This window comes from Arachis duranensis, chromosome 1 (assembly GCF_000817695.3).
Source record: "Arachis duranensis cultivar V14167 chromosome 1, aradu.V14167.gnm2.J7QH, whole genome shotgun sequence".
NCBI lineage: Eukaryota > Viridiplantae > Streptophyta > Magnoliopsida > Fabales > Fabaceae > Arachis > Arachis duranensis.
This window is the reverse complement of record NC_029772.3, coordinates 90,874,556-90,893,745: the sequence shown is the minus strand read 5'-3', so window position 1 is coordinate 90,893,745 and position 19,190 is coordinate 90,874,556. Positions and strand designations below refer to the sequence as shown.

At 37.4% G+C, this 19,190-nt stretch overlaps 1 protein-coding gene across 1 annotated transcript; it reads right to left on the bottom strand.

Annotated features, from left to right (window-relative positions):
• Positions 1-14,583: 14,583 nt before the first annotated feature.
• Positions 14,584-16,791, bottom strand: LOC107461174 (glutamate receptor 2.8). The gene is made up of 4 exons (XM_016079645.3): positions 16,439-16,791; positions 15,949-16,252; positions 15,463-15,872; positions 14,584-15,088 (listed from the first exon to the last, which is right to left on the bottom strand). Exons 1-4 carry the CDS (start codon positions 16,766-16,768, stop codon positions 14,696-14,698), a joined length of 1,437 nt encoding a protein of 478 aa, XP_015935131.1. The 5' UTR covers positions 16,769-16,791; the 3' UTR covers positions 14,584-14,695.
• Between the last annotated feature and the right edge of the window lie 2,399 nt (positions 16,792-19,190).

Genomic DNA, 19,190 nt, shown 5'->3' with positions numbered 1-19,190 from the left:
TCACCACTATCATACAATCTTCTGTCTTTTTCAATGATTGGGAGTTTTTTTTAGGGCAAAGGACACTCCCACATTCAATTTTGCTCGGTTCTTTTTACTCTGTCTTCTTACTTGGTAAGACCCTTTTTCTTCTTTCCTTGTTTTTGTCTTAACCCCTCTCAGCCCCCATATATATTAGGTTGCTAATTTTGGAATTAGTTATAGGGATTCTTTGATAAAGATCTTTCACCTTACAACTTTGGATGTTATATCCTTATTTGTATACGTTTCCAATGAAATTACAAATAAAAAAAATTGAATTAAAATTATGAGCAATATTCATTTATAACCATAAATAGATATAAAAATAATTTAATTTAATTATTATTATTATTATTTGCGTGCATGAGGAGGGTGTGATTTTAAGAAAAGCAGGATTATCTACTGCTATCTTTTTTCGGCCCCTCTTTTTTAGGCCAAAAAAGGAAGGTATCCATAACTTTCTTGCCCTATTTATGCTCTACTCTTTTTAGGAGTTTAGAGGGTGGGACACTTCACCTTTTTGGAACTATTTTGTACTGCAAATTTCTTAAGATGCATCATTCACATCTTTTGAGTGTATGATTGCTAATGCAGTTTTTTCATGCATTGCAAGATGCTTGCAGAATAATATAACATAAACATTGGCTCTTGATAAAGAAGTCTTTTGGAATTAAAATTCTAACTACTAAAGTTGAAATTAAGCATAGTACTTCTTAACGTACTTGAAATTGATGGAGCCGGTGGTTGTTCCATGATCCGGGTCCACCAGGATGCAGTGTCTGTTGGGGTGTATTTCAGAAACAATGTAAGGACCCTCCCATTTTGGAGCCTATTTTGGCAAAGACATCTTTCTCATTACTGCGTCTACTGATTTTAGTACCAGATCTCCCTCTAGGAACACCCTGGACCGAATGTGCTTGTCATAAGGTAATGCTGGTCTTCTTGTGATATTCTTCCATCTTACTTCCCACAACTTCTCTTTTTCCTTCCAACTCTTGCAACTCAGCTTCATGATCCTTTGCCTTTTAGAATACGCGCCAACTCCCTACAAGTAACTGGAGTGTTCTCGTCTTCCTCCATATTATCCGAATTCGCGAATGGAGGTGGTGAGGGGGTTCTATACCACGTTTGATCTCTAGCCATCACGTCGAAGTGTTCCTCCCCAGTGGAGTTGCCAGATGATTCGGGTGGGTTCCGTAAAAAATAGATTAAGTGAAAAATAATGGTTAAGATGAGAGATTCGGGGTAAGTAAACTTGTGAGAAAAAACACTTCTATTAATGGCAGATAAGCAATACAAGAACTAATGATGAGAAATAGAGGTGGAGAACAAGTGTTGAGATCTCCACTAATGTCACAAGAGGATAAATGAGCTTTGTTTAAAGTGGATAGGGATTGGTTAATGGTTGTCAAATATTTTGGGAGAACACGTGAATGCCAGTTTTTTACTCGTGAAGCAATGAATGCAATGAAGAACAAAATGAGAGGAAATTTGGGGAGAGGAAAAGATGGATTTTTTATCTTCTCAGCTTCAGAAGTAAGAAAGGTCTAGAAGAAGGTGAAAGTGAAAGTGAAAAGTCTGGTTGAAGGTCTGTGAAAAAGAAGATGATCATCAAGGTGAAAGTGAAAAATGAGAGTGCTTTACAGAGATGGGTTGAGGTCCTTTTTATAGTGTAAAACCATGATGAAGAGGAAATCTATTCTCCAATGATTTTTAATCTGATATTTGGTTTATTGCTTTTTCCAAAATATCTTTGGGTATTCGTGTCACCTCAAGTCTTGTCAACTGAAAAGGTAGGAAGTTGATTCCCACACATTAAACTAAAGCTCCTGACATGTGACATTAGTGAAGGGACATCTAGTTTGATTTTTTTTTTAACTAGATGACACATTTACACTCCAAATCCAACCAATCCACTCCCACCAATATAATTTCCACTTAAGAGAAATTCAACTCTTCAAGGTGTTCTTTTGGGTTCCATCCTTTTAGCCTAATACCTTTAGGAGGAACTTAACTCTTTTTTGACCATATTTATAGGTCATTCTTAAAATTATTTATGTAAAAAAAAGTTTATATTTTTAATACACAATCAGTTAGTTATTAGAAAAAAAAATTCTAAATGAGCCTGAGAATTATCTTAAAACATAACGAGGTTTTTAACAAAAAAATTCAATCTAGTTTTTGAGTTTTATTTTTATTTTTATGGGATTAATTAGTTTTTGTGTCAAAAAATTAATGTTATTTTTTTTGTACAAGAGTTAATCAGTCTCAAAAAAAAATTAAAGAGTCGAGTTGGATATTTTTTTCTCTTAAAAGGCTCATAGTCCTTTCGAAATAATGGTTAGAGATCGAATGAGATATTCACTCTAGTTATTAATAGACGAGTTGATTATTTAGCCATTAATTAATAACTTTTATCTTTTCACCGCCATTACTAGCTACCACGCACCTTCTTTATTTTTTTTTTCTCCGCAAGACATTGGTTGTAATTTAATAAATTTAGAGACATAATAAAAATTAGTTAATATTCACTGAGTATATTGGATTTGTAATGTAAGGTCCTGCCTCAACAATTAAGGTTATTGTAGTGTGCTGACTGCTGACCGTTTCCTCATCAAGTAGGGAGATTTGTTCAACCGCTAATTGTTTGATTACTTGTGAAGTTTATTCCGAGCAGGCTGTCAACAGCTTTATTTTCTACAAGTCAATGAATTATATATAAAATACTCAAGAATTGATCTAAACTTATTATTTATTATTATTATTTTTAAGTATTAACTTAATTTTTTTAATTTAATAATTTAATAATATATTTTTAATTATAATTTTAAATATTAATAATTAATTATTAACAAAAAATAATAAATTCTGCTCATTCTCTAGCTTTCTTTCTATATTTTACTAACGTTAGTTAATTATTTCCTTTAATTTGCTAGACTCAACAGTGCCGTTATCCTAACAACCAACAAGGTCATTTCTTATATTTGAACTGAGAATCAAAACAACGTAGTCAATGCATGTAATACATAATCAGGGTTGTTGATGATCGTAATTTGAATTTTATCTTTTATTCTTTTATACATAAATTAAAAATAAGGAAAAATAGATTAAACTAAAGTTTCCTAATCGAGAATATAGGTATATTCTTGTCACATAGTAGAATGAATATCTTGAGAAAAGCCTATTGGTTAAATTAAGAGAAAAGAAATAAGAAATATATTACTATTTTAAGTTTGTTTTGTACGTTCATCAATGGCAATGGCTTAGCCGCTTAGGGATATATCTTCCGAGTGTTCTCATGGCCAGGATATAATAAACAAAATAATGTGGATTCCATCAATCCATTGTTCAAGTTTATGCATAAAACAACAAGGAGTACGTACGTTATGGCTCTATGTGACAAAAGATAAGAAAACGCGTATTCTGGAGAAACGCGTGTACGATTTCTTGAAAGAATATATTGAATAGTGCCAACTAAGCTTTCAAATATTGGAATTCGCTTGGCTAGAAAAATCAAAATGAAAGCATTTTTCAAAATAAAGAATTAGGCGTAGTGAAAATTATTAATAAGTCCTATAATAAGAGCTTCTAAGAGTGGAATAGTATTGATCTTTATGATTATTGTTTTGTTTGCTCTTTTAGTTGTGTTGAGCTCCTTATTTTTTTAAAAAAAATACGGGAGAATTTTCATATCTATAACGAGAACTACGTTTCTTCAGTTCCTTCCAATGGAGTCAAAGTTTTCAAGCCTAGCTAATTATTCTGATTATGTATAACGTTCATGACTACTTCATATATAAAGCGAGTCTTGATTGACTTTCCGACGAAAAAGGGAGTGGAAAACCATGGTGGAAGAAATGAAAATAATCAAACCAAGTGGATCTAGTCATTTTCACTTAACTAGGCCAATTGAGAATATTCTTACACATTCAAATCATATCAAATTAAACCGTATTTTTTAAAAAGAAAAAAATAGAAATCAACTTTTTTTCAATTAACAAATAGTTAGTATAGTTTTTAAATTTTTAAATCTTGATTCATCTATTACATGTAGTTGATTGTTAGTTAGTTAAAGAAATATTGAATTCTTAGCAAAACGACCCTTAAAAGATAGACATATGAGATTTCACTAAATATAATTGTTACGTGGTTAACCTGAAATAGGTGGATTAGACTTGTAGAATTGGCCCAAGTGTCAATGGAAGGTGGTCTCCGATTCGACTTGTGCACGATCGAGAATCACCGTTCGAGTTGAATGTTTTGAAGAATAGGGGGGTGGTACCTGTAAAGACACTTCGATGCCTAAATCAGTAAGGGGGTAAGTAGGTTTAAAGTATATTGGAACTTAGTTTTACCTGAGTGTATCAGTGTATTTATAGTGGCGATCCAATAATCACCGTTGGAGTAGTTCCACTTCTAAAGGTGGATAACCGTCTCTTTATCTTAGGGTTGTTGAGATATTGCTTTTGGAAGTGGATGAGAGATTTTAGGGGGCAGTTACTTATTTGAATAAGTGCTATCTGCCAGCTCATCTCGAACCCCGACCTCTTTGGGGAGGGGCTCACATCGAACCCGACCTCTTTCATAGGAGATCGGTTAGGTGGTAAGGCCAACCTTTGGATTGGGCCTTTTTGGCTTACTTGGGTTTGGACCACAGTGTTGGGCCAGGATATGAACAGTGCCCCTACTCAAGTCCGATCTCTTCGCTATGAGTCGGATTCGAGTATTAATTGAACTCGGATTTGTCCAAGTCGGGAACCAACGTGATTTGAGTTAAAAAACCGATGTGATTTTGAATTTCTCAACCGTCATGTCTAATCAAGCGTCGCGTCTGTTTAGGCTTTCGCATTTACACATGGAGGCAGTTATATTGGTAATGGCGCGTTTCTTTAATGAATGCGTCATTTTACCGTTGTGCCCCTGGCGTGTTATAAATACTTTCCCTCTTTCTTTCTTTGTTTTCTTTCGTCCTCTCTTCGAAATTTCTTGCCTGTGCTTTCACTTGTCCAAAGAATTCTTTTAGTCTTCTATCTCGGGGTGCTTTGTTGCTTTCCACTACTGCGACTATTTCTCCTTGATTCTTTAGAGAAAGGTTGGTCTTTCTTTTACCTTGTTCAGTTATTTGTGTAGTGCTTTGTCTCTGTTCAGAATGCTTTTGTGTGTTTGAGGAGATTTTTATGTTTTTACTACTCCTTTGCTTGCATTATGAGGTGTTAGCATTTTCGCAAGTTTACTAGATGTCGTCGTTGTCGTCTAGATTTCTTTGTAGGTCTTATCACCTTTATACCTACTTCTTTTTTGTCGGAAAAAATGTCTTCCCGTATCTCTGAGACCCTTTCAAGATGGGTATATGATTCTGTGCTTGATGAAAAACCTTTAGTGGATGTGGATTTTATTACCGAGCTCCACACCCATCATAGGATTTGTAGTTTGAAGGATGATGAGCCTAAGTATGAATTGGTGGTTCCGGATCCTGAGGACCGGATTTGCTGTGGGAGAGCTGCTGATTATGACCCTCTTTTTTTCTTTATGTATGATTGCCTTTTTACCCGTTTGGGGGTTTCCTTTCCTTTCTCTGACTTTGAAATGGAGGTCTTGGGCCATTGCTAAGTTGCTCCTACCCAACTCCACCCCAACTCTTGGGGTTTCATGAAAATCTAACAAATCGTCAGCCAAGAGCTGGACTTCTCAACTTCTTTAAAGATATTTTTTTATCTTTTCCACTTGACAAAGCCATTTAGTGCTCTGAATAATAAGCAACAGTGGGTGTCCTTCCGAGCTATTCAAAGACGGAAGGTTTTTTCAATCTTTGATGAATCCTTCCACAACTTTAAAAACTTTTTCTTCAAGGTCCATGCTGTAGAGGGCTACCATCCCTTTTTTCTAGATGAGAACAACTATCCTCGATTTTCTTTATACTGGTCAGAGGCCTCTCCTGTTGAGAAGTATAGTCTGGATGATTTGGACGAGGTTGAGAAGACCATTGTGGGGTTTTTCCGAGAGACTTCGGGGAGAGCTCCCAATCTTGACACTAAGAAATTTCTCATTGGTCCTCCGAGTTTTATCCAATCCGAGCTAGGAAGTCTTGGTTTCTTTGTGATTATTTTTGTTGAATTCCAACTTGTAGCATTTTCCTTTTCGATTTGTAAGCTGATTTTTATTTCCTTCTTTTAGAAATGGTGAAGAGTGGATCCAGTGCTACCTACCAAAAGGTCCAAGAGGCCAAGAGAAAAACTCGTGCCCGGGCTGATGCAGCTAAAGTCAGAACTACTGGCGCTCCTCCTCCTCCTCCCCATGACTCGAGGACTTCCTCTCGACCAATCTTGGTAGCCTCTGCCTCTGTTTCTCCTCTCCTTCCTCCTATCCCCCCAGTCCGACCTCCTTCCGAATCCGAGAAAAAAAAAATGCAAGACCTCGGAGACTGGCTCTTCTCCTTCTAGGGAGGCCAAGTTCAATGGTCCGAAGTTCGTTCGAAAGCACATCTTTCCTCATAGCCAGATCGTTATGGATGATGCTTCCCTTTGAAAGTATCCTCAAATTTTGGTTCGAGGGGGAGTTCGGACTACTGGTGTTTGCACTACTCTTCTTGATATCTTGGACAAAACTCCCTTGAGTTCTTTGGGCTCTTCTAAAAAAACTGTAGAGGATCTTCAAGGGAGGATTATCTTGTATCAAGAAGAAGAGAAGCAGCTTCAAGGGGAGAATGCCTGACTGTAGGATGAGCTGTCCCGACTTCAGGAGAGGGAGAAGAGGCTAATGGGTCAGTGTGCCATGGCGGAGGGCCTGAAGGAGAAGGCAGAGCAAAATTAAGTCAGGGTTTTTTCTGAAAACATTGATCTTCAAAGGCAGCTGAAATCGAATCGGGAAGCCTATCAGGAGCTGAAGGACTTAATTGTTGAGAGCTCAGAGGAGGCTTAGATGGTGTTTAAGGAATAGGTCGGAGTTATTACTGTTGATTTAGACCTTTCACCTCTCCACCCTAATAAGGTGGTCGTTGATGGAGCGATTGTTTCTCCTCCTTGCCACGAGACCGACTCCGAGCTGAAGACTTATGGGCAAAGGATTGTTGAGTCTCCTCCTCGTGAGGAGCAACAGGAGGGATTCCTGTCGAGTTCTTCAGAAGCTCCGACTTTTGCTGTCGAAGAGACCACTCTGACCCCTCCGACTCCCGTAACAGATCCGAGCTCCCTTCCTCTTGGTGACTCCAATCTTCTTAATGATTGTAGCTATTAGGGCCCGGCTTGTGGGCCCTTTTTAAACAATTTATTTTATGTGTTCGCGTGGTGGTAGTTCCTGAATTTTTTTACCTTTTTTATGTTCATTAACGAAAAAGGTTGTTTGCTTTGGTTGCCCTTTTTTGGATAAGGGCCTTTTACAAAAACATTTCGTTCATGTATGCTTGCAGTCGTCTTGATGCTTTATAAGGTTTTCATAAAAAAACCCTTTGATTTTGTGAACAAATCTTTTTGTTGTGTTGACTGTTTTGTCTAAGTTAGACAATTTCGCTGAAAATCTCTTTTTGAAGATTTGAGCGATCTTTATCCTTGAGGGCTTTTCTTATTTCTCTTGTATTCCTTACATATTCAATTTTTGCTTATTGAATTGTTTTTGTAACTTAGGTTATTTTTGCGATGCATTTCGATTCGTCTCGGGTTTTCCGAGTAGTGAGTTGCTTGTTCCCGAGTTATTATGATCGCCTTTTGTAACATCTTTACACCGACTTGTACCTCGTCGTTTTATCCTGCCGACCACCTAGGTCGGTCATGGGATTTTCACACTTTTTTTAGCTTAAATCGGTGCGTTTTGTATATAACAATGGAATTGTAAAGAGATAGACTAAAATCTTTATTGATTAATGGAGCTAACTTTTATAAAAGTTTAACTTAGCTACTAAGGAATTTTAGGACTATTAACCTTATTCCCCACTTTGATGCCTCGGTAAAACTCCCTTCAGGAAAACCCTTTTTGGAAAAAAGCCATGAAGTCAGGAAAAAGAGTACACTATGGAGTGGAGTTCGCCTCTAGCTATAATACATCCTCATGTTGCAAGCATGCCACGATCTTGGGAGCTCGGCTCCACTCAAGTCGGATACCTTATAATACCCTTTTCCGAGGACTTCACTTATCTTGTATGGCCCTTTCCAATTAGCAGGGAGTTTTCCTTTAGCTGACTTATTAACATCGATATCATTCCTTATCAGGACCAAGTTGTCTGAGGTGAAGCTTCTTTGAATGATTTTCTTGTTGTATTTGTTTGTCATCCTTTTCTTCAGTGCTGCTTCTCTTATCTGGGCTTGCTCTTGGACTTCAGAGAGTAGTTCAAGTTCTTCTTTGTGGGCCTGTATGTTGTCAACCTCATCGTAGAACCTCACCCTTGGACTTTGCTCATTGATTTCAACTAGTATCATGGCTTCTATGCCATAAGCAAGTCGGAAGTGTGTTTCTCTTATGGCAGACTGAGGTGTAGTCTGATATGTCCATAATACTTGAGGGAGTTCTTCAGCCTAGGCTCCCTTTGTATCTTGTAACCTTTTCTTTAATCCAGCCAGTATAACTTTGTTGGCTGCCTCAGCTTGTTGATTTGCTTGTGGGTGCTCGATCGAGGTGAACTGATGCTTGATCTTCATGCTGGCTAGCAAGTTTCTGAATGTAGAGTCGGTGAACTGGGTACCGTTATCAGTGGTGATGGAATGGGGAATTCATACCTTGTAATGATATTCTTGTAGAGAAACTTCCGACTTCTCTGAGCTGTGATAGTGGCCAATGGCTCTGCTTTGATCCACTTCGTAAAGTAGTCCACTCCCACTATTAGGTACTTCACTTGTTCAGGCGCTTGGGAGAAGGGTGCGAGTAGGTCCAATCCCCATTTTGCAAAAGGCCATGGAGAAGTTATGATGATGAGTTCCTCGGGGGGAGCGACATGGAAGTTAGCATGTATTTGGTTTGGTTGACACTTCTTTGCGAACTTGGTGGCATCCTTCTGCAAGGTCGGCTAATAGAACCCGGCTCGGATGACTTTTCTAGCCAAAGACCTTGCTTTGAGATGATTCCCGCCGATACCATTGTGAACTTCCTCTAAGACTTCTGTTGTCTTTGAGGTTGGGACACACTTCATCAATGGTGTGGATATTCCTCTTTTATAGATGATATTTTTCACCAAGGTGTAGTTCTGTGCCTCCCTCTCGATTTTCTTAGTCTCTTTTTTCTCTTTGGGTAGGATGTCGAATTTTATCTATTCAATTAGTGGGTTCATCCATCCGAGGTCCAATCCGGATATCTTCAGGATATCTTGTCTAGCCTCTATTTTTGTGACAGAGGGTTCTTGGAGAGTTTCTTGGATCAGACTTCTATTATTCTCCCCTGGTTTGGTACTTGCTAACTTGGAGAGGGCGTCTGCTCTGCTGTTGAGATCCCGAGTTATATGTTTGACCTCGGTCTCCCAGAACCGCCTAAGGTGCTCCAAAGTTTTGTCTAAACACCTTTTTCATATTTGGGTCTTTAGCCTAATACTCCCCATTGATTCGAGAGGTCACTACTTGAGAGTCGCTGAAGATCACTACTTTGGTTGCACCGAATTCTTCTGCTAGTTTCAACCCAGCAATCAAGGCTTCATATTCTGCCTAATTGTTGGAGGCCGAAAATTCAAATATTAGGGAGACTTCTATTTGAGTTCTCCCTTGGTTGACGAGTATTATGCTTGCACCGCTTTTGATTTTGTTGGAAGAACCATCCACATACAATTCCCAGGTTGTGGAGGCCTCCTCTTGATCTTCCGCATATTCTGCAATGAAGTCGGTCAGGCACTGGCTTTAATCCACGTCCGAGTTTCATACCTTAAGTCGAACTCGGATAGTTTTATAGCCCGTTGAACCATTCTGCTCGCAATGTCTATTTTTTGAAGAATTTGCTTCATGGGCTGGTTCGTTCGCACTTTTATTGTGTGAGCTCGAAAATAAGGTCGTAGCCTTCGGGACACCACTATTAAGGCATATGCAAACTTCTCGAGTTTTTGGTATCTTAACTTAGGGCCTTGTAGAACTTTGTTGGTGAAATACACTGGATGCTACCCGACCTCATCTTCCCGTACTAGCGTTGATGCTACAGCTTTGTCGGCTACGGACAAATATAGGATGAGTTCTTTCCCGACTTTAGGTCGGGTCAGAATGGGAGGTTGACTTAAAAACCTTTTAAACTCCTGGAAAGTTTCTTCGCATTCTGGAGTCCATTCGAACTGGAATCCTTTTTTTAGTAGAGAAAAAAGTGGTAGGGATCTCAATGCTAATCCTGCCAAGAACCTGGAGAGAGCTGCAAGTCGGCCATTAAATTGTTGGACCTCCCTTAAGAAAATCAGGCTTTTCATTTCTAGGATTGCTCTACACTTATCGGACTTGGCTTCAATCCCTCTTTGTGTTAGCATAAATCCTAAAAATTTTCCAGCTTCCACTGCAAAGGTGCACTTTGCGGGATTCAGTCTCATCCCGTGTGTCCTTATGGTGCTGAAGACTTGCGAGAGGTCGGTAAAACTCTCTGCCTCATCCTTGGTTTTTATTAACATGTCATCCACATATACTTCCATTAAACTCCCAAGGTGAGGTGCAAATACCTTGTTCATTAGCCTTTGGTATGTGGCTCCTGCATTCTTTAACCCAAAGGGCATAACCACATAGCAATAATTTGCTCTAAGCGTGATGAAATATGTTTTTTCTTGATCCGGCTTGTACATCAGAATTTGATTATATCCTAAGTACGCATCCATGAACGACAAGTATTGATATTTCGAGCTTGAATCTACTAGGGTATCAATATTTGGAAGAAGATATGTGTCTTTTAGACACGCCTTGTCCAAATTGGTGTAGTCGACGCACATCCTCCACTTCCTATTCTGTTTCTAGACTAGCACCATATTTGCCAGCCAATCCAGATATTTGACCTCTCTGATGAAGCCGACTTCTAGGAGGGCATGTATTTACTCTTCGACCACTTGAGCTCGTTCATGGCCGAGTTTCTGCCTTTTTGCTGAACAGGTCTAGATCTTGGGTAGACTGCTAATTTGTGCGTCATGAGCTCGGGATCTATTCTGGGCATGTCGAAGGCTTCACAGGCAAAGAGGTCAGAATTCTCTTGTAGGAGCTTTGTCAGCTTCTGCTTCAAGCCTTCTTTCAAATTGGTTCCTATGTTGGTGTTTTTTTCATCCTCTTGCCCGATCTGCACTTCTTTAGTCTTCCCTCTAGGCTGTGGTCGCAGCGCTTTTTTAGCTCGGATTCCTCCGAGTTCAATGGTATTAACCTCCTTTCCTTTACCTCTCAGGTTTAGGCTTTCATTGTAGTATTTTCTTGCCAGCTTCTGATCTCCCCTAATGGTTGTAATTCCTTCTGGTGTTAGGAATTTCATGCAAAGGTGGGGGGGTGGATACCACTGCTCCAAGCCGATTTAGGGTCATTCTACCTATTAAGGCGTTATAGGCCGAGCCCACATCAACGACTATGAAGTCGATGCCTAGAGTTTTGGATTTCATCCCCTTTCCAAAAGTTGTATGTAGGGGTATGAGGGCCCGTTTGGGAAGCTTCAAAAGTAACTTTTTTGAACTTTTGACTTATGAAAAGTAGTAGTATTAATGTCTGGTGCAATTTTCAAAACCAAATTGCGGCTTTCTAAGAAGGTATTTAGGAGCTTATAGAGTAGTTAAAAAAATGACTTCTTTTATAATACTACTACTTTTTACCACATTTTTATAAAATAAGTATTTTTAGAACTAAAATTCAAACACAAAATAACTTATTTATAAGCTATTTTTAATATTGTTATTTATTGTTTAAGCTATTTTTTTCAAAAGGAGCTTAATTAACTTGTTTACCCAAACTGGACCTGAATCCTAGTAGTTTTATGGGTGTGTCCCCCAAACCATAAAGGGTATCAGGGTATGCCCTTAACTCCTTTTTGTCCAATCCCAACTTGTCAAATGCTGGTTTGAACTGGATGTCAACCGAGCTTCCCTGATCCACCCGGGTTCTGTGCAGATGAGCATTGGCAAGAATCGTGGTGATCACTACCGGATCGTCATGTCCAGGGGCAATTTCCTGCCCATCTTCTTTGGTGAAACAGATTGTTGGAAGGTCGGGCAGTTCGCCCCCGACCTGGTAGACTTCTTTCAGGTGTCTCTTACGAGATGACTTTGTGAGACCTCCTCCAGCAAACCCTCCTGAGATCATATGTATGTGTCGCTCTGGGGTTCATGGTGGATCTCTCCTATCTTCTTCATCTCACTTTCTTTTTCCATGATTGTCTGACCTTTCCATGAGATATCTATCAAGCCGACCTTCTCTGACCAGCTTTTCTATCACATTTTTTAAGTCGTAACAATCATTTGTTGAGTGTCCATATAACTTGTGATATTTGCAGTATTCGCTACGACTTTACCCTTTTTTGTTCTTGATGGGTCGAGGAGGAGGTAGCTTTTCAGTATGACAAATTTTCCTATATATGTCAACTAGGAAAACTCGCAGATGAGTATAAGAGTGGTATCTCCTGGGCCTTTCAGGCCCGACTTCTTCTTTTTTCTTGGGCTCTCTCTCTTTCTTCTTTGATGAGTGAGAGTGCCCAGGTCGCCAGCTTGGTTCTCGTAGCCTGGCGTTTTTCTCCATGTTGATGTACTTTTAGTTCTTTCTTGTACATCACTTAAAGAAGTCGGATGCCTTTTGGAGATGGACTGGGAGAAAGGGCCTTCATTGAGCCCATTTACTAGGCCCATGATCATTGCTTCTTTAGGTAGGTCTTGAATTTCTAGGCACGCCTTATTGAAACTTTCCATGTAGTCTCTCAGGGGTTCTCTGACCTCCTGTTTTACCCCCAGGAGACTAGGCGCATGCTTGACTTTGTCCTTTTGGATTGAAAATCGCATAAGAAACTTATGCGATAGGTCGTTGAAACTGGTGACCGACCTTGGGGAGGTAATTGAACCACTTCATTACCGCCTTTGTCAGAGTTGTCGGAAAGGCTTTGCAGCGAGTAGCATCAGAGGCGTGGCTAAGTATATTCGACTTTTAAAGTTGCTTAGGTGATGCTTTGGGTCGGTGGTCCCATCATACAGATCCATGTCAGGGCTTTTAAAGTTCCTTGGAACGTTCGCCCTCATGATATCTTCACTGAATGGATCTTCTCCCCTCAAAGAGGAATATTCTCGATCACTGCAAGAGCTCTTACCTCAGAGATTGGATTATAATCTCAAGAGCTTTTCTTCAAGCTCTTTTCGTCGCTCAACCTCTCTCCTGAGGTTTCTCTCTGCTTCTCGCTGTCGTTCTAGTTCTTATTCCAGCTGCTCTAGCTGTCCTTGGTGGCCGTGAAGCAGCCCCATGAGGTCGGCGGCGTGAGGTTGTCCCCCATTTTCTGGTTCGTGCACTTCAGAGGGGATTTCCTTTGGATCTTTCACCCATTGAGGGGCCTTCTCTGTGCTGGATAGCCACTCCTTGCAGAGTGATTATAGCTCTGTTATTGTTACCTATGTCTTGGTTTTCTTGCTCAGATTTGGACGCAGTGTTTCCGTCCTCGTTCAGGTCGTCCACCATCATGTGTTGATATCCCAGGTCCCCGATAACGGCGCCAATGTTACGTGTATGACCTGAAATAGGTGGATTGGGCTTGTAGAATTGGCCTAAGTGTCAATGGAAGGTGGTCTCTGACTTGTGCACGATCGGTAGCCGCCGTCCGAGTTGAATGTTTTGAAGAATGGGGGTGGTACCTGTAAAGACACTCCGATGCCTAAATCAGTAAGGGGGTAAGCATGTTTAAAGTATATTGGAACTTAGTTTTACTTGAGTGTATCAGTGTATTTATAGTGGCGATCAAATAATCACCGTTGGAGTAGTTCCACTTCTGAAGGTGGATAACTGCTCATTTATCTTAGGGTTGTTGAGATATTACTTCTGGAAATGGATGAGAGATTTTAGGGGACAATTACTTATTTGAATAAGTGCTATTTGTCAACTCATCTCGAGCTCGACCTCTTTCATGGGAGGTCAGTTAGGTGGTAAGGCCAACCTTTGAATTAAACATTTTTGACTTACTTGAACCTGAACCATAGTGTTGGACCAAATAGAAATGAATATTGATTTACTAAATGAATCAAATTATGTATTATTTTTAAGTTTTTTTTACTTTTGCTCTTTACATAATGTCAAGCATAAAAGAAAAGTAAAAAAAAAAAGTGAATTCTATTCAGATAAGCTATTTTGATAATCAATTTTATAATTAATTCTTAATTTTGAGTTTTTTAATTACCCTGTAAATTACGAAAATAAATTAGTATTTGTATTAATATACATTACTTTTTGAATATATCTGTAAACAACATTTAAAAAACTAGTATATAAATTTTTATATAAATAGTCACCAGAGTTTAAATACTATTGTTAATAAGTATACAAAAATTTTAGAAAGTCAACAATGTTTTGCCAATAGTTAATTAACATATCAAACTTTGGATATTTTATCAGTTTTTACATATAATATACATCAGTAAAATTTACACCTACATCACTCAAATATAGTACTTGTACACAATACACATTGAAAACAAAATGTAAATAAATAAAAGATTATATTTTACAAAAATGGTTGGTCATCTAACTAGACTTAATTTTGCAATTAACTAAGGAGTGATGGAAGGCATGCAGCAATGTTAAACGGATTCCGTTGTATGTGATGAAGAATCATCATCGGTTGTTGGATGAGTTTGCGTAGAAGTAGAACTAGTAGTGCGGAACAAATATTTGCGACTATATGCTTTGGCCATGGAAATTGGTGTTCGCCAAATCACTGTCTCGGAGACAAATAATGCCAACAAAGTTGCACTTCCTGTTACGAGGAACAGCCCTGAAAAGCTATAAAACGTGAGACTGCTCGGAGAAGACGACGAGGACGTTGTTGTTGAAGCATCAGCTTGGTCTTGCCATCCATTATTCATAATCTTGCCAAAATATTTTGCCTCGATCTTATCCATTTCGTCACTCTCAGTCACTTCCAGAATCCCTCTTGAAAACGCAGCTGTAAGATTAGAGTTTCTTGCAAATGCCTGATCACGAGAAGCCACAAATTAGTATTAGTATAAGTATTACACATAACATTAGAGTTTCTTGAATTTTATTTTTTGATTTTTCAGGAAACCTTCGTTTAAGAATTTATCGTTACTCAATGCAATACTGTATTCCAATCAACTTAAATCGGTTAGAGTTTCTTTGAATAAAATAAAGAGAAGTGTTAAGTGTAGTAGATTTTGTAATTTTGTAATTTTTTAATGGTATAAAATTATATCTAATAATATAAAATTACTTACTTTTCTTTTGATGATTAAGTGTGGCGAAATTTTAATAAAAGTTCAAGCTTCTAGACTTTTTCTAAAAGAAAAGTAAATACAGAAATGAAATGAAAGGTGATGGAGAAACTTACAAAACCAAAGCCAGCAGTTCGATAGGTTGGACCAGCGATCATGTAATTAGATCCATATTTTTGAAGGAAGAGTTTAAGGTAGGGAAGTTCATCGACTATAGCGGAAACGCCACCGCCACGGCTTCCAATCTTCAAAGCTTGGTGATATTGAGAAACGCTGCCATAAGCCCTGAGCTTGGAAGGGTTGAATTTCCACTTGTGTAGCAAGAGATCATAAACGAATGATCCAGTTTGGTATCCAACATAGTAATCCCCTGTGCGTAGATCATCCACGTTCAGAAAACTCGGTTGAAGCTGCTCCACCGTCATCATGGTCGTCAAGCTCGCCGTGTAGCTTTGCATCAGCACAAACGCCAACAGAAGCCACACCATCAACACAAACCTCGAGCACTTCTTCACTACTCCCTCTCCTAACATACCAATAACAAATTATATATATTTTAACTTAAACTGATAGAAGAAGAAGGTAACACTAACATTACTTACTTTCAGGAAGAACGGCTTGAGAAATTGGAAACCATAAGAAGTAGATTGGGCTTAGTTGTTGCGAATTGGCTACCTGCTTGTTCCTTTCCATGATGAGTATGACAGAACCTATGAACATAGAGATGACAACTATGCTTAACCAAAGATCCCAGCTGAAGGGTTTCACAAAAGTCCACATGCTTTGCTCCCTTCCCTGCCGAGCTGCTACAACCATTTGAACTCCTGATTCTGTATATGGCAACGTGAAATCAACAAACTTCGAACGATTCGCTAGTATTGTGATATCCCCTACCACAACATCATACTGCAACATATTCAATTAGTCCAATTGCATCGTATTATTAGTCACTAATAAGGTTGAAAGTTGAAACCCATCTGCAGTTAATTTCATGTGAAGTTAATAGTTAAGATCTAAGAATTTTCAGCTATCAACTTTACGTAAAAATTAACTGCAACTGAATTTTCATTAATATAATAATGATGAAGCTACCTTTTGGGGGATTTGTTGTACAAGTGCATCGTATGTTCCAGTGCTGCTCTGTCCTGATTCATTAACGTCGTAAGCTTCAATTTGTAGTGAAACTTTGAAAGGTAAGAAGGTTAATACGGCATTGAAAACATCCATGCAATATCCACTGACATTGTACTTGTGTTCATCTTCGTCCCATATTACGTTCACAAATTCCGGGAAGCCTTCTTTCTTGGGCACCCCTACTCGCAGTTTCACTGTTTCTTCCATGGATGATATACTTGGCGCAACCAAAAACATTATGACAAGCCACCATGCCACAAGGTATGACAAGCTCTTGTTATTAGCCATCGATCTTACAAGATCAGATCTTAAATCTTGTCATGCAGCTTCTCGTCTTTGTTAATTATATATAGATTGAGTTGATGGATTTTGTCCAGAAAATCATTAGGAATTAAATGGTTTCCTCTCCTGACATGTGTATATCTGCATATGTAACTTTTAGTTTTATATTTCACAAGGTCAACGAAAATAGTTTTATATGTCACACTCAGAAGATGAATTTAGTCAAAATTCTTTTGCGTGAGATACTATTGTCCAAAATCTTTATTTCAAATAAATGAGCTCTTTTCGCAGAATCATTGAATAGTCATATATATATATAAGAAGCTAAGATTGCACTGATCATTAGCTTGAATAGTATAAAAAATAAAAGTAAATAAAAATGGGAGCAAAATCAACTACGTACGTCGCTCCAGAACTTTCATAGAAAGTATGTTTATTATCCACTGATTTAAGTTTGTGTCTAGATCTTTAGCCATTAGACTTGGTCCATGTATGATAACTGAGAATGAGTCGCGAGAATCGATTCTCTCAGATTTTTTCCCCTTAATTGATATTATTTATTATCATATGTATAACATTTTTTACATTTTTTTAGTTTCGTTTAAAAAATACGTGACACAAAATTATACTCAATAACATAATTTATTTTTAAAAAATTAAAAGATCTATTTTCTAATGTGATTCGTAGATCAAAAATATNATATATAGAGGGAGAGAAATTAAGGAAGAGAAGTTATTAAATAAAATTTGAATGTGAATATGATAATAGTATGAGAACGAGATATCTTCTTCTAAAATAGAAAATATCTTGTTTTTCTTTCATATACATGGCAAGTGGCAACATGTAAATGAAAAGGTGAAATATTTGACTGTGGTACTAAATTTGATTCTTGTTAGTCAAGGCTGAAAGTTAGACTTATACAATAATAATAGTTTGCATCATATATACTAAGTCAATCCTTTTCTCTTCTTTTTTAACTTCTTCTCTCTTTTTCTTCTTTTTATTTTTTTTTCAATTTTTTTAGACAAATAAAAAAATGAGAGCATCTCTGCTTCATCTCAGTATGTTACCCCGGCCCCATATAATATATTTGTATCATTTTTTTCCTCGTGCAATATGCTTATAGCATTTAATTTATTAAGAATGTTTGATGAAACATATATGTTATTGCACTCAACATTACATATAGAAACTGAATATATAATTATTTACTTTGCTATGTCTTTTTATTTTTATATTCGATATACTGGGTTCACTTTTCATTTCTGACGTCAATACTATAACTATGTTACACAAAAATATGTGGAAATTTACACGTATTAAATATATAGCGATGGGAGCTGGCCGGGAGGTTGGGTGGCAAAGTTCACTTCGTCACTGAAATGCACATAATATTATTATTATTATTATTATTATTATTATTATTATTATTTACACTCTAGACTATACTTACTTTGATAAACAGTTATTGCACTGATTACATCATCAAAAGATTTTAAAAAATATATCTACAGATCAAGCTGTTAGAATAAATTAATTTTCATATTCCAGATCATCCATACTGAATCACCAAAATAACATAATGCGGAAGCCTACCTGAATTCATAAATATGAATCATACGGGAAGAGTTTGGATCTTGCAATTCTTTCATCTTCCTCAACCAAAGCCTTCTGTATTTCTAGGCGGCTGAACTGTAACTCTTTTGATGGGGAAAGAGCAACAAAGGTGGCTTTGGTATATTGGGGACCGAAACCCTGAAGGTCTATTTATATTTGAGCATGGCACCCATTAAACCCTTAAACCCAAATAAAATAGTATCTAAAGCCCAAAAGATAATATATCTAAAATCCAAAAAGATAATTATCTAAGGAACAAAAGATAATATCCGGTTTTATTCTCATTTAATTCCAAATCAAAAGTAACAATGACTTATTCAATTAGCATTTATAACAATAAATGAGATCATCATTATATAAGTCATTTAATTTGAAATAGCATCATTTGTGATTATAATTGATATATGTATTGCCTACAAATAAGTTAGGAAATTAAATAATTTCCTAACACAAGCGTGAAAATGACTAGTTGACGAAAATTAATTATATGTATAAATTTGCTTATTATTTTTTATGTGTAAGAGAAAGAAGTGTATAATAAGAAACTGTGAAGGAAGGTGTATTTCACAATGATATGAATATACAAATCGAAAGTACCAATTTATTTGTATTATTTTTTTAAATAAATAATCACAAATTGAACGGTCTGATTTTTATTTTAAAAAATAAAAAAATAAAAAATACAAATCAGATCTTTCGATTTGTAGTTTATTTTTTTCTTCAAATAAATCGGACCCTCCAATTTGTAGTTTATTTTTTTCTTCAAACAAATCGGATTGTACGTCCGACTTGAATAAAACATCATATAAA